The 15,551-nt window shown below is 34.7% G+C and overlaps 1 protein-coding gene across 2 annotated transcripts in view; it reads left to right on the forward strand.

The window, feature by feature from the left end:
* The window catches only part of SLIT3 (slit guidance ligand 3), a 501,863-nt gene that overhangs the window by 407,192 nt on the left and 79,120 nt on the right, over positions 1–15,551 (forward strand). For both annotated transcript variants that reach the window (XM_087709668.1, XM_087709669.1), the window contains exons 21-24: positions 5,389–5,457; positions 6,487–6,558; positions 6,742–6,813; positions 9,728–9,799. In XM_087709668.1, coding sequence (XP_087565794.1) covers positions 5,389–5,457; positions 6,487–6,558; positions 6,742–6,813; positions 9,728–9,799 — 285 coding nt within the window. The remainder of the gene's footprint in view (positions 1–5,388; positions 5,458–6,486; positions 6,559–6,741; positions 6,814–9,727; positions 9,800–15,551) is intronic.

Consider the following 15,551-nt stretch of genomic DNA (forward strand, 5'->3'; position numbering starts at 1 on the left):
TAATCCTTGAATTACAAAGGTCATTGGGAAAGGAAATGCTAAGTAATTGCAATCATCAAGCATGCTTTAATGTGACATCACTAAATTACAACATTCCAGGTTGTCCTGGTTGTTACCATAACCCCAAGATACTTGTGACATTAGAATAGAATTCTTTATTGGCCAAGTGTGATTGGATATACAAGGAATTTGTCTTTGGTGCATATTTGGTGCATATCAGTGTACATAAAAAGACAATATACATTCATCCAGAATCATAAGGTACAACACTTAATGATGGTCATAGGGTACAAATAAGCAATCAGTAAACAACCAATATCAATATAAATCGCAAGTATACAAGCAACAAAGTTACAGTCCTACAGTCATAAGTGGGAGGAGATGGGTGATAGGAACAATGAGAAGAGTAATAGTAATAGTAATGCAGCCTTAGTGAATAGTTTGACAGTGGTGAGGGAATTTTGTTTAGCAGAGTGATGGTGTTAGGGGAAAAACGGTTCTTGTGTCTAGTTGTCAAGCAACATTATTCTGTTCTTTTTGCACTGTTCTAGATACTTAGTTATTCTTTGTTTCAGTTCCTCTTCTTTTTTTAATTAGAGAGCTTTGCTGTTGACTGAGAATTTTGTCTCTATGCAGATTTTCTAAGTGCCATCCAAGATTTTTTTGATATGGTATCCAGCGTGCCAATAACCACAGGGTCCACCACAGCCAGTTTATGTATTATCCATAATTTTGTCTTTTCAACCATAGTTAAATCTGGTGGTTTATAAGCCAACACTTATTTGTATTTGTATTGTATTTTAACTTGCTCATTTTCAACTACTTTTTCAGTTCTACTGTATGTTCCCATTGATTTTTCATTACTGCCACATGATAATTTTGACAGATATTTCAGTATATCATTTTGGTGGCTGTATTATGTTGTTGTTTATGACCAATTTGTGTGATGTGCTTGTAGATCTGAGTATATGATCTGTAATTTATTTTTCCTTTTCTTTGCACAACCTGCACTTTGAATCATTTGATGATTTTTTCAATTCTGACTTCGATTGCATTAGTTTAAGTAGGTTTTTCTTGAGCATCAAAATTGGTTTCTTTTTTTAATGTTCCAGTTATAAGCCAAGCCATTTTTCTTTCTCCATTTCCCTTCAATCTTTTCTAGAAATTGACCATGTAATACTTTTCCTTGCCAGCATTCTATTCATGTTTTTATTACATTATTTCAATATTCATGCTTTGTTTCCTTTATATTCAGTAAGTTCCAATTTTTAATTTGCATCGATGCTTATTCTTGGCTGTCTTTTACATAATCAGCCAATACATACTTTTAAAACCTTTTCCTCAATTACTGCGGGGCAAGTATACTTTTTCAATATCACTATGGGAATGTAATGAATAATCATGAGTGAGTAGTCAAGAGTTTTCTTGTGTTTGATCCAAATTGTTCAGTTCAACATGTGTCCAATTAATAATTCCAGCACTGGCTTGTACCAGTTATATAGCCCACATATGGATAGTTTTGATGGTGTTTCCACCATTTAGCAATTTTTTCACTCTTTGAATGTATTCTTTACTAATCAGATTTTAACTTGTCCATGCTTAATATTATCCAACTATAAAATGCCCAGACATTTGTAGGCTACATCCTGATGGTTCTTCATTGTTTGACTGTTCAACATTTCAATTCCATTAGTATTTGTCATTTTACTCCAATTATTGCTATATTAGTCTAAATTAATATAAATTAATAATCTACAATTAGACTCCCAAACTAAGACTGATTTTGTTGTTATTATTTGACTTGCTTATTAAATGATGGGAGCAATGTGTGTTTATATACAATACCTTCACACTACAAGTAGTCCTTGATTAACAGCAGCAATTGATAAGCTATGTCACATGGTTGTCATTTGCGACGTCCTGCTGGCTTTCCAGCATTGACTTTGCTTACATGAAGCCTGCAAAGATGGTTATGAATGGAGATCATGTGACAACAGGATGCTGCAACAGATAGAAGTTTGAAGATTGTTCTAAGTACCACTCATTCAGCACTGGTCAAAGTTTAAAGATAAATCTCTTTAACGATAAATAATACTAGACAGTGCTTAGGACCCTCTTGAACCAAAGTAATATAAAAGTGAACCAAAGTAATATAAAAGTGAACCAAAGTAATATAAAAGTCTTACAAATAAGTAAGTAAATATGCAACTGTTTTACCAGGTAAAAAAGATACATTGTTACTTTAACCTGATAAGCTATTCATTTTTTAAAGCTTTATAGATACCTCTAAAAGTAAAAAACCTTCTCTAGATGTCCTCTAACCATGAAATGTAGGTATCAGTCAATTTAAAGAAAAATAAAAGAAATAAAACAATAATAATCAAATCAAACTTTCAAAATATGAGCCAGCAGACACCTGGTAAAACAGTTGCATTTGAAAAAGCATATTTACTTACTTATTTGTGATACAGCTGCCAAAAAAGGCAACACAGTTCTAGGCTGCATTAACAGCAGGATAGAATCAAGATCACATGAAGTGTTAATAAAGTGTTAACTTTATAATGCCTTAGTAAGGCCGCTCTTGGAATACTGCATCAAGTTTTGGCTGCCATTATGTAAAAATAAGATGTAGAGACTCTAGAAAGAATGCAAAGAGCAACAAAGATTATTAAGAGACTGGAAGCTAAAACACGTAAAGAATGATTGCTGGAATTGGGTATGTCTAGTTTAATGAAAAGAAGGACGGGGTGACATGATAGCAGTGTTCCAATATCTCAGGGGCTGCCACAAAGAAGAGGGAATAAAGCTATTCTCCAAAGCATCAGGGCAGGCCAGCCAAGAAGCAATGGATGGAAACTAATCAAGAACAGAAGCAACCTAGAACTAAGTAGAAATTTCCTGACAGTTAGAACAATTAATCAGTGGGACCTTGCCTCCAAAAATTGTGAATGCTCCAACACTGGAACTTTTAAAGAAGAGATTGAACAATCATTTGTTGAAATGGTATAGAGTTTCCTGCCTGAGCAGGGGGTTGGAGTAGAAGACTTCTTAGGTCCTTCCAACTCTATTATTCTATCCTATCCTAACTTCCCAAGATATTATATTCTACTTTTCTATGCTGCTTTCTTTTAATGAAACATTCTCAGTTCCATGCAGTAAATTAGGGGATGTTGGAAAGTATATCTGGATGCAATTCTGAATTATAGTGCTCTTAATGGGATATGCATTAATGTACTTTCCAGTATGCATTCTGGCATAACTAACAGTTAGATCATAACTTTCGAATCAGGGCATTGGCTCAGAAATGCTATCACAGAGCCAAATCCTGGAGGCTCATAAGCATCATTTCTTGCTTCCATAATTACTAATTGTGGTTATGAAAGGAAAAGAAGCCATATTCAAATTTTAAAATGTGACTGAAGAGGCAGTAGATCGACATGAACAAGCTTAACTGTGGAATAGTTAAGTGCATGTTTTGGCCTTTCTCAAATATGTTAGAGGGTGAGGATTCAACATTGTTGATCTGGTGAATAGTCACATGAAAATGTAAATTGTCTTTTCCTCCGTAAGCCTTGAGGGAACCTTTTATGATAATTTATTTTGTGGAATAAATACACAGCCTGGGTAAGCTCTGACTTAGCATTTACATCTTAAATAATGCTGCCTCTGTTATATCAGATGCTGCATATTCATTTTATGTTTTCACTAAGCAGTTAAAGTAAATGGTTGTATGGATTAGTGCAGCTAGACCGAGTCAGCTTCTGATGTGTTATTGAAATATTGCTTGCCTGAGCAATTTGCAGTCAGAGGGCAAGAATAATTCTAATGAGGTCAATTAGCATTTGGAGTTCTTTTTAGTAGCTTTAATTAAGCACAACCTTACAGCAAGGACATGTGTGAGTTCCCCTCCCCAGTCTCTTTGTTAATATGATCTCTGGGAGAACTATTGGAGTGAAGATTTTTTTTCTCCCAATTGTTTTGTAAAAGATGTATCTGATCTTCACAGTCTGCTCTCTAAAACAAAGAACAATACAAAAGGACACCAGAATTTTCCTATGAGTCTATACATTTAGAAAACAGGCAGAAGGAGGGTCAGGAGACCATGCCATCAATCTGACACAAAACTGTATCAATGTGAATTCAAATTGATGCTAATTGTTTTGTCTTTCTTAAATTCAAGAAGATATTTGGTCTAAAGTCCCTGCTTTGGAAAAGAAGTATCTAATGTGTTCATATCTCTCCCTCTCCCTCTCTCTCTCTCTCCCTCCCTCTCCTTCTCCCTTTCGCTCTCTCCCTCCCTCTCCCCCATCTCTCTCGTGTGTGTGTGTGAGTGTGTGTGTGTGTGTGAGAGAGAGTTTGTGTGTGTACATACACATTTTTGTATTTCTGTATTTCTTTTGTGTTGCAACCAGTGGTGGGTTTCAAAAAAAATTTGGAACCTCTTCTGTAGGTGTGGCCTGCTTTCCTTGTCCACTGGTGGAACCTCTTCTAACCGGTTCGGTAGATTTGACGAACAGGTTCTACCGAATAGGTGCGAACTGGTAGGAACCCACCTCTGGTTGCAACGCTCCATTTTGCTTCTTAATATTCTCACTGAATAAGATGATGGGGAGAAATCATGAGAAACAAATTTGTTTAGTGATCAGTTCTAACAAAAGGCCATAGGAAGAACCATATAATTGGAAGCAAGGAGATCAAATTCAGCTCCATATTCCAAATCAAAGCACCCCCAACAGATTGTCCAGCCTTTATATCAATATACAGTGAAGGAGAATCTGTGAATGAAGTTGAGGCAACCCTGGGATGGGAATGGAAGAAATATCAGGCAAGTCAGTGAACAGTTTATATCATAATTAGCTATGCTGATCTTTAATTGTAATGAAGAGTTGAGTTGAGTTGAGTATAAATAGCAAGACAGTTCAGGTGGGGGGAAAATCTGAGAAAAAAACCCATCTTAATATATTTAAAAAGACTCCACCTTAATTAACTCACTATTAATAAGACTATTAGTTTCCAAGTATTGAAGAAATCTGTATAGTTTTTGCTTCTTTAATTCTACCCCACCACATAAAGCTTGGGAACCTATCATCTATTCAATAATTCATTCTGCTATCAAACTGCAATTTGTTTCAACAAAAGTATAGGTTGTGTACAATTATGGAGATTGGCCCAAAGGGATCTTGTGAACTTCTTTGGCTGAAGACCCTAATCTAACCCCTTAAATGCATAGTCTACTTTTTTTCACCTACACATTTTATTGATTTAATTCATATTAAATCTTTCTGAACTGTTTGAAGTCAGCTTAGTAATTCAGATTGTTTTGTTTTTCTTTGTGTAAAAAGAGCAATGAATATTCTTAACAGTTTATTAAATATAACTTATTTTCAGATACCTGGAAGGAAATCATTTATCTGCTGTGCCAAAGGAACTTTCTATGTTCCGACACTTAACATTAATGTAAGTATATCAGCATTTCATGTCAGCAATAATAATATATTAATATTAATATTTTTATGGAAATGCAGTATACACAGACCCGAAGACACACACACTTTTAATAGAGATAATCAGTAAATTACTACTTTGAGATTATTGAGTGCAGTTCAATTTTTTGTACCAATCTTCTATTTATTACATATAAGTAGAAAGCAAGCATAATACCTCAATTTTGGTAGAAACAATCATTGCTAGATCTTGCTTATTTCTAGTGTTCAGTGTTGTGTATATATTACTTTACCTTAAATTTCAGCTTAGGTTTAAATTTTACAAAAATAAGAAAATTCTTTAAATTATTTCATGAATGTCATTAAACAGGAGTTTAATATTAATTTATCTCATTAATTTAAAATGTTTTATAAGGTAGCATTTTATTATTTTATAACTGGGATGTTATCCTACCAAGCCCAAGTCAGTGCGCCAGCTAAAGACAGAGCATTTCCTTCATGTAATTCTTTTTGTGTCTTTCTATAAACAATATACAAGAGGGAATTTATTGCAAACTTAATTAATAGAAGTTTACTTTAAATACAAGTAGTTTGTACAATGAGCCACAGAGATCATCTACTTACAAGCATAAGAAGCATTTCTATTGTTTAGTGCCTTCCATGGAAAAGTTTGGAGGTATCCACTTCTCACAGCTTTAGCTTCTTGTCCACAATTGTTTCTGGTTTTATGCCTTGTTGGTTCTAAATTGTAAAATGGCTTGATATTTATTATATTTCAAACTCCCTTTTTAATTTTTTTTTCTTTTAAAATCTTTCTGATTTTATTTGTGTTTTTATGAATTATCCTGAAAGCTGCTTGCCTTAGTGTAATCGGTAAGTCTTAAGTAGTATTTTTTAAAAATAAGTAATTATAATCCGCAAGAATAATATTAGTTGATAGTTTGCTTTGAAGTAACTTGTTTATGATTTTTGGTATTGCTCTGAATTTAAGAAAAAGTTCCTCTTTCATTGCATTAATGAATATTATGTATATTTTTTTCAGTGACTTGAGCAACAATAGTATCAGCATGTTGGCCAATTATACCTTCAGTAATATGACACAGCTTTCTACACTGTAAGTACCCAGTGATTCTGACATGGCTTCTAATTATTATTTATTATAAATATATAACTTATTATATATAAGTTACATTAAGGAACAAGTATTCAGTTTTTTATATGTTAATGTATTCTACTCTGCTCCTGCTCCAGTTACTTGTTGCAAAGTAATATAAACGGTGGTCTTTTATTCCCCTAGGATCCTAAGCTACAACAGGTTACGCTGTATTCCAGTTCATGCATTTAATGGCCTTAAATCTCTCCGAGTGTTGTAAGTATTACTCATTCACTGTTCTGGAGTTAAATTTTAAAAAGTGACAGCAAAATTTCTAATGAGTAGGTGCTTTCCCTTGATTCTCTGCATTGCAGCCATTTCTAGTCATTTGCACTTTTCTATTTGTATCAAGATGTAAAGTAGCCTATAAATGTGAGTTCAGATGTTAACATTTTGTGAATGATTGAATGCCTTAAGATGATTTTTCCTTTTGGAATTCTTTTTTTTTTAAAGGCTGCTGTTAAATATAGCCTAACTTATTTGACTAAGACATATTTTTGAAGGAAGACTTCTGGATTGTAACTTGCTCATTAATCACTTCAACATATTCTTGGATTTAGTGTATTCATTCCATACTTTGAGCTAAAATTCTAATTGGGATTCTGTGTGAATTTAATCATATCCAAGCCTTTGGGAGAAGTTTGATCTCTTCCATTTCATTTTATACTTCTCCCATTTTTTGAACTTTTGTTTTTTTCTATAATCAAATGTGACTCTAGTGAACATTTAGTCAAATGTTTTTTTTTGGGGGGGGGAATATTGAATGTAATGATATTTAATAATTCTTTCAAGTGACTCATTTATAATTACTTTTTATGCAAAATCATAAGCATTACTTAGGATGAAGTCTATGTTTGCTTCATCATTATAGGCAAAAACATAATGCTGAACATCCGTTTTAAAAAAAAACATTTGCTACCTCTATTTATTTAGATCTACTTAATAATATATTGAAATAGGTGTTTGCTCAGAGAAAATAACATGCCACTCTTATATTTCTGTGCAAAAGTTAAATGACGCATGAATGAGAATCTCTCTTTCTGGGCTGTGTGTATTTGGAAGTCTCCAGTTTCATTTGATTTATTATGGTCTACAAAATTCTAGTGTCAGCGACAACCCTTGCCACATGTCATCTACGTTGTTATTAAAAATCAATTCTCCTGGGAGAGGAAGTGTTTCCAAGCGACAGCATGCAATCTGTTACTGTCATTTATTTATTATCAGAAGTCCCAAGAGAACCTCAGTTAGAAATAATCAGCAAAAGTGTATCCAACTTTTTGCACCTTTTTTTTTGAAAGGACACATAGCTTGAAATCTGTCTAGGTTTGATGTGCAGTTAACAGATCTCTTTTATGCATGAGCCCCTTCTCTAATTGCTTTTCTTCCTGGGAAATTTTCCCTATTGCTATTAAATAGGAAAATTATCCTATAAGTCAGAATATGTTTCTGGCTACCAAACATAATAATCGGTGTCATAACATATGCCTTGTTTCAGTAACTCAAAGTCTTAATTTCTCTATCTTTACACACCATGTTTTAAGGCAATTTTTTTCCATGCAAAGATTAGGGGGAGGGGGGGTTCCAACCATATACCAAAAGATATAGAACTACCAGAAAACACATATAAAACAATCATAATTATAAAAATGATGAAATTGCTTCTATGTCCCTGTTAAACTCAAATTCTGTGATTCGCTGTGTGAGAGTATTTTGCAGATTATTTTTGGGTTCCCTTTGCAGCAGTTCAAGCTCAGTTTCCAAGTTAAGTTTTTCAAGGATTTTACTATTTATTTTAGAATTTCATAAAAATTACAAAGCGTACTTACAGTTCAACAGTTAGGAAGCTAATACAATATTAGTAAGAAAGTGTTTTGTATTGTTTATATTCTAAACCCTCAGGAACCATTTTTGTTGAATCCAGCAGTTATACGGACACAATACATACAAATTTTAAAAATGAATCTCTTTTAGAGAGCCAAAATCACATAAGCACATAGGAAAGGATATGGTCAAAAAGCAATGAGCTTTGTAATTTTTACTATAATATTTATTAGTATCATTTTCAGGTGCTAAAGCTGGGCTTTGCACCAACTGGGCAGATTCTACTTAGCATGGTGATAATTGGCTGAATAAATATTCTGGAAAACATGATTTCAATATATTTGGTAATGTCTGATCAATGTAGCACTGTATTTATTAGAAAGAGTAGTAGATATTGGCAAAATGCTGCCACTAATAATTTTCTCTATTACATTTGTTTCAGAAAAAAAACAAAAGAAAAAAATGAATATTTTATATTTGTCTAGATCAAGGATTGAATAACTTTCCAGAATGTTGTCACAACATTCCCAAGATAATTGTTGCCATGTCTAATTATTTTAAATTGCTTATTCAGATTCAATTATGTTCATTGTTTTTCTTTGAGAAAGTCACTGGCACTCTTTATTAAGGGAGCCAATTTGGTCTATTGATTAAGGTACTAGGATAGAATTGGTGTATCCGTATGTTCTAATCCTACTTTAGGCATGAAACTAGTTCAGTGACCTCACTCTCCCTAGGACAAGGTAATGGCAAACCATTTCCATTAACATTGACTCAAATTAAAAAGCTATAAATAAATAAAAACACTTACACTTTCTTATTAAAGAAATATATCAAAGAGGAATACTACCGTTTCCTTTATTTCCATTTTTATGCAATGTTAGGAGCACGGTGGCTTTCATGGTTATGATGCTGGGTTGGAGGTTAACAAGCCTCTGTTCGAAACCCAAATGCTACCATGGGGTGGGGAGGGTAAGCTCTTGTCTTTCACTCCAGCTCCTTCCAGGGACATGAAAAGAACTCCCAGATGGCCATTCCCAGGCAATGGTGATACTACCAGCTAATCCTTTCAACCCAGAACCACCACGGTTGCATCGCATCTGATTGCTTCACATTGCACTTATGTTAGAAGCACTTTGGTAGCATTGCGATGCGATACAATGCTTCCTTTTAAAATCTTTCTTGGACAAAATAGTGGAGAACATGAACTATATTGCTTGTTATTTAGTCAATAGGTTTTTAAACCTAACTTAAACTCTTTTTGTATGGTAACAGTATTTGAAGATAATATTACTTTTGTTTTTCCTAGAACGCTTCATGGCAATGATATATCCAGTGTCCCTCAAGGGTCTTTTATTGATCTTGTGTCACTTTCCCACCTGTAAGTATTGTTATCCTCAAGATATTATTAACTCTGTACAAATGGGAGATTGCTATGGGAGATTTGAATAGCTACCTGCCTGAATGACACAATTATCATGATATGTATTTTATTTAGATAAATTCTATTTTCTAAGCAAATGTGGGAAAAAACCCTTACTTTTTGAAACCTTAATTGTCAAAGAGAAAATAGATCATTTGTTAAGTCTACTTATATCAAAGTTAGACTCTAAAGCAAATTTTCAGCAAAATATGTAAAACTTTTTTTAACTTAAATGGTGAAAAATATATGGATAAATGATCAAGTCGGCTTATGCTATTAGTTCTTAATTTGCCTAGTAGTAGCACTATTGGTCCTTAGCTGTCCAGAATATTTTTCCCTATTTAAATAGGATCAATCTCCACTTCTTCACTCCAAACAGAATAGAATTGCCATTGCTAGGGGTGGGGAAAGAAAATAGAAAAAAAGGACAAGTTAAAAGCCACGTAGGGACATATAGTTGCTGGAAAGATACCATCATGATTATGCTTTATGAACCATGTTATATTATAGTTTCTTCACACCCCATTTAAATTTCTATATTTCCCATTTGCTGTATCAGGGTATTTTGGGAAGAATGGCATTCTGAAATAGTTTTCCAAATAACATAAGCCGAACAAGAAATTAGTGTTGGCCTATATTATATCTATTCCCTTTTAACCCCATAGTGATCATAGAAAGGAATTAAAGTACATGTTTAAATTTCTAAATATTTCATTCTTTTTTAAACTTGTGTTCATTGCTCAGATAGTATCTATTTTTCCAAATGAAGATATAAATTATTTGTGCAGTATGATACTTACTAATAAACAACATGATAATGCTTTATTAAAGATCATGTTTGATCACATTATTAAAGTCAAAATGATTTCCAGTTAGTTTAAATTCTACTAAAAATAAACATAATTTTTCACATTCACTTAAATAAATGTGATTGATTACATATATATACCCCTAAATAGGATTTTGAGGACAATCCTATTGAATAAGCCCACTGCTCCATTTATGGATTATATAATAATTTTCATTATAATTATTACAATAAGGTAAAGGTAACTTTACCTTTATGTTTATAATATTTTTTCTTACAATAGCAATTACTAGCTATACACGAAAATGTTCTGCAAAGAAAGAATTATCCAATAGAGAAGCCAGGAACAAAGAGAACTAGTCTTATGAGATCCCCCCTCCCCAATTTTCACAAGGTTTCTGTAACCTCGGCCACTAATATGCCACTTGACAGTCATTCATCCTTCTTCATTTGTTCTGCATCACGGCATACAGTAAATGTAAAAGTATGGTATTTTCTTCTGAAATAATAAATTCTGGGCCCATTAATTATTTTGGCTGCCAACAGCAATCACATATATTGTTTATAGAATAAATTGACAAATAAGGGTTGAAATTATGTATGGCTTTAGAATTGTTTTGTTGACATGCTAAGTACATATTATATCTCCTTAGAAATGAATATTATCTTATTACCACTTATCTTTGAAAATAGTATGTGATATTTAATATGTAATATTTACATACTGATGACTACATCAATTGGAACCCTACAAGATGGAAACAATCAATTAGGCAAAGTGCCCCCAGTTCAAATGTATTTATTTATGTTTGAAAAACACTACAATCCTTAAAAAAAAGTTTGGGGTTGAAGATTGATATTGAGAGATTGAGATTGTTTATTTGTATGCCGCCCTTTTCCCTGGGGGGACTCAGGGCGGCTCACAATCAAAAGGAAGGGGGAGACAGACTTTTACATATAAGACAGTACATGATTAAAACTCAACATTCATACCATTCGGGCGGGTTACAGTCTTTAGCCCCAGGCCTGACGGGATAACCAGATTCTAAGGGCTGTGCGGAAGGTCTGGAGGGTGGTGAGGGTACGAAGCTCCACGGGGAGATCATTCCATTGGGTCGGGGCTACCACTGAGAAGGCTCTCCTCCGCGTGGTGGCCAGTCGGCATTGGCCAGCGGATGGAACTCGGAGGAGGCCTAAACGATGAGATCTAATGGGTCGTGTGGAGGTGATCGGCAGGAGGCCGTCTCTCAAGTACCCAGATCCACTACCATTATAGGTGGCAAGTAGCACCTTGAAGCGTATCCGGAGATCGACAGGTAGCCAGCGCAGCTCGCGGAGAATAGGTGTTACGTGGGTGAAGCGAGGTGCACCCACAATCACTCGTGCAGCTGCATTCTGGACTAGCTGAAGTCGCCGAATACTCCTCAAGGGCAGCCCCATGTAGAGCACATTGCAGTACTCCAGCCTAGAGGTCACAAGGGCACGAGTGACTGTTGTGAGAGCCTCCCAGTTCAGGTAGGGGCGCAACTGGTGCACCAGGCGAACCTGGGCAAATGCCCCCCTGGTCACAGCTGACAAATGGTGTTCGAAAGTCAGCTGTGGATCCAGGAGGACTCCCAAGTTGCGGACCCTGTCTGAGGGGTATAACGTTTGCCCCCCCCCCAGCCTGAGAGATGGAATATTTGCCAAATTGGTGGGAGGGAAACACAACAGCCACTCGGTCTTATCCGGGTTGAGCACGAGTTTGTTAGCCCTCATCCAGTCCCTAACAGCTTCAAGTCCCTGGTTCATCACGTCCACCACTTCATTGAGTTGGCACGGGGCGGACAGATACAGCTGGGTATCATCTGCATACTGGTGGTATTTTATCCCGTGCCGCCGAATGATCTCGCCCAGCGGTTTCATGTAGATGTTGAAAAGTAGAGGAGACAGGACCGAACCCTGCGGCACCCCATATGTTAGGGGCCTAGGGTTCAATCTCTGCCCCCCAGCTAACACCGACTGCGACCTGTCCGAGAGGTAAGAGGAGAACCACTGCAAAACAGTGCCTCCCACCCCCACCTCTCGCAGTCGTCGCAGAAGGATACCATGGTCGATGGTATCGAAAGCCACTGAGAGGTCAAGGAGAACCAGGATGGAGGCGTGGCCTCGATCCCTGGCTCTCCAGAGGTCATCGGTCAATGCGACCAAAGCGGTTTCTGTGCTGTAGCCAGGTCTGAAGCCGGACTGGAATGAGTCAAGATAGCTGGCTTCCTCCAAGGCCCACTGGAGCTGAAAGGCCACCACCTGACTGATTGTGATCCATAAACTCAACTTCATCCTACCTTTTCCTAATCTGTGTCCTTTAAATTTAGTTCATTTTAAAATATCTTTTACATTGTATTTCAATATATAGTAATAACATTGAGCCCTGGCCATATATTTAATATATTCTATCCAAATTTTAGATATGTTATAGCTGTCAATTTTCTTGATCAGGAGAAAACTCCAACACTTCCATGGAATTTATAAACTTAGATGAACATGAATTAAATTTCCTCAACATCTTCTAACATTCTGCAATAACAATTAGTAAAATAAAAATATGTGTATGCCAATATTGAACTAAATTAGACAATTTTATTTGCAATTTAGAATTCAAAATCATGGTGTGCTTTGATTAAAGCTTTTGGATGTAGACAATATTTGTAACATTGTAGTCATTATCAACCTCCAGATAGTGTGCAATTTGAAATTTAGGATTCAAAATCATGGTGTGCTTTGATTAAAGCTTTTGATGTAGACAATATTTGTAACATTGTAGTCATTATCAACCTCTAGATAGTGTGCAGTGGCCAGCAACAACAATATTTACATATTTTAAATTACATCTTAGGATTCTATTTTAAAAAGCTTGCAACAAGTACAAGATGCATTCAATAACTAAGCATAATTATTGTGTTGAAGCAATAATGGCTTGCCCTTCATTATTTTTTTGTGTTATGACTCATTTCCATTTCCTCCTCAATTATTTATTTTATTTTATTACTCAACTATTTTTAAGGTTGCTTTCTTACCTTTAAAATGTTACTTTGTGTTATGTAACATCCATGGTAAAAGTCTAGGCTTTTTTTCTTTCCAATGACATCTTTGGGAGAACCTATGAAAATAAATATAATTTATTATCAGTTTTGTGTGCCACACACCCCCACCCCAATAAATGTCATTCTCTTGTTGGTTAACAATGACATTTAAATCTATATATTTAAAACAAGTGAAAGAGCAAAGCAGACAATGCAATCACGCAGTCAATCAAAAACATCTGCTAGCAATGGGAGGAAGGACATGAAATTAAAATGATGGAACTGATATTCCTATTTTTATTTGATGCTTTCCATATTTTGGGGGATGTTTGAAGACTAGATTATTAGTGTAACATATTGTTTATCAATTGGATCTTTATTGGTCCAAAACAGCTGTTCAAACAAATTTGTATAGTAAACTAGAACTAATTTAAGCATATAGACTTGTATGTTGTAAGTACATGAGCATGAGTCAATCCAAATAATCTTTATCTGTGTGAAAATATAGAGAAGATATAAACTGGGTCCATTTAAGGAAACTTTGTTCTTCTTATTTAATTTTAATGTATGAACTCTTGCCAGTAATTCAACTCATGAACTCTCAGCATGAGTTTGTCTAGAGCAAGCTTGTTTAATCAGTCATGTCTGTGGTTTTATATCAACAACTTTAGTTTATAATTTTATCCATCAGTATTCCATCTGCTTTTTTTCCTCAGTAAATCATTTTTAATATCGACTCCTTTTTTAAAACATATTTATGTTATCTGTAAAAAAAAAAGTCAAACTCCAGAATTATCTTTTGATCATTCTTTTTGTAAATAAATTTCTTTCTCTCTAGAGACCGAATCCAACTAATATTTTCTTCTCCACAGGAACAATTTCTAAGCTTTAAGTAAAAACTTAATGTCAAAATCAGTCTCACCTAACCTTTAGACCATTATCCAAAAAAATTATTCTTGAACTTTAAGGGTTTCTGAACTCTTTAACATTATATTAAAACAGAATCTTTACAAAAATGGACTTAGAAAATATGTTCAAAAGCCATTTAAATGGACATTTCTTAAATATTTTAACTTCTCTAAAAATTTGCAACCATTACCTATTGTTAGAAACTTTTTTAAAGAGTCAATGAGGAACATAAAAACCATCATGTTCAATATGTCAATCCATCCAATACAATACCTAGTACTTATTTCATTATATTACATCTTTCTTTTAAAATTCTTAAGGATCATTTTATACTCATAAATACAAATCAATGAGTTAGGTCTGATTATTCAATTTCTCCCAGCCAAAGGCACCCAATTAATTCTGTGACTCAGTCTTGATATAAATCTTGAGTTTTATCAGGTCTCATTCAGTACAGTAAAAATTACTTTACAATGGTACTCAACACCTGCTGGAATAAACTCAATGATCTTAAGAAGTTCATAGAGATAAGATTGATTTACTTGATAAAAAGTCTTAATGTATTAATGCTTTGGTTCCATACTCATTTATCTGGAAATAAACCCTACTGAATTTAATGAAACTTCTGAAAAGTTCCTGTTGTAAAGCTGAATTTCCATATTATTTTGTGAGTAACATCCATTGTTCAATTGTGTTTAGCAATAGCAGCAATAACACTTAGATTTATATACTGCTTCACAGTGCTTTACAGCCCTCTCTAAGCGGTTTACAGAGGCAGCCTATTGCCCCCAACAATCTGAGTTCTCATTTTACTGATCTCAGAAGGATGGAAGCGGAGTCAACCTTGAGCCTGGTGAGATTCGATCTGCCAAACTACTGGCAGTTGGTGATCAGCTGAAGTAGCCTGCAATACTACATGCTAACCACTGTG

This window comes from Thamnophis sirtalis, unplaced genomic scaffold (genome assembly GCF_051295495.1).
Source record: "Thamnophis sirtalis isolate CommonGarterSnake01/CBP01778 unplaced genomic scaffold, rThaSir2_p1.2 scaffold_3, whole genome shotgun sequence".
Classification (NCBI taxonomy): Eukaryota; Metazoa; Chordata; class Lepidosauria; order Squamata; family Natricidae; genus Thamnophis; species Thamnophis sirtalis.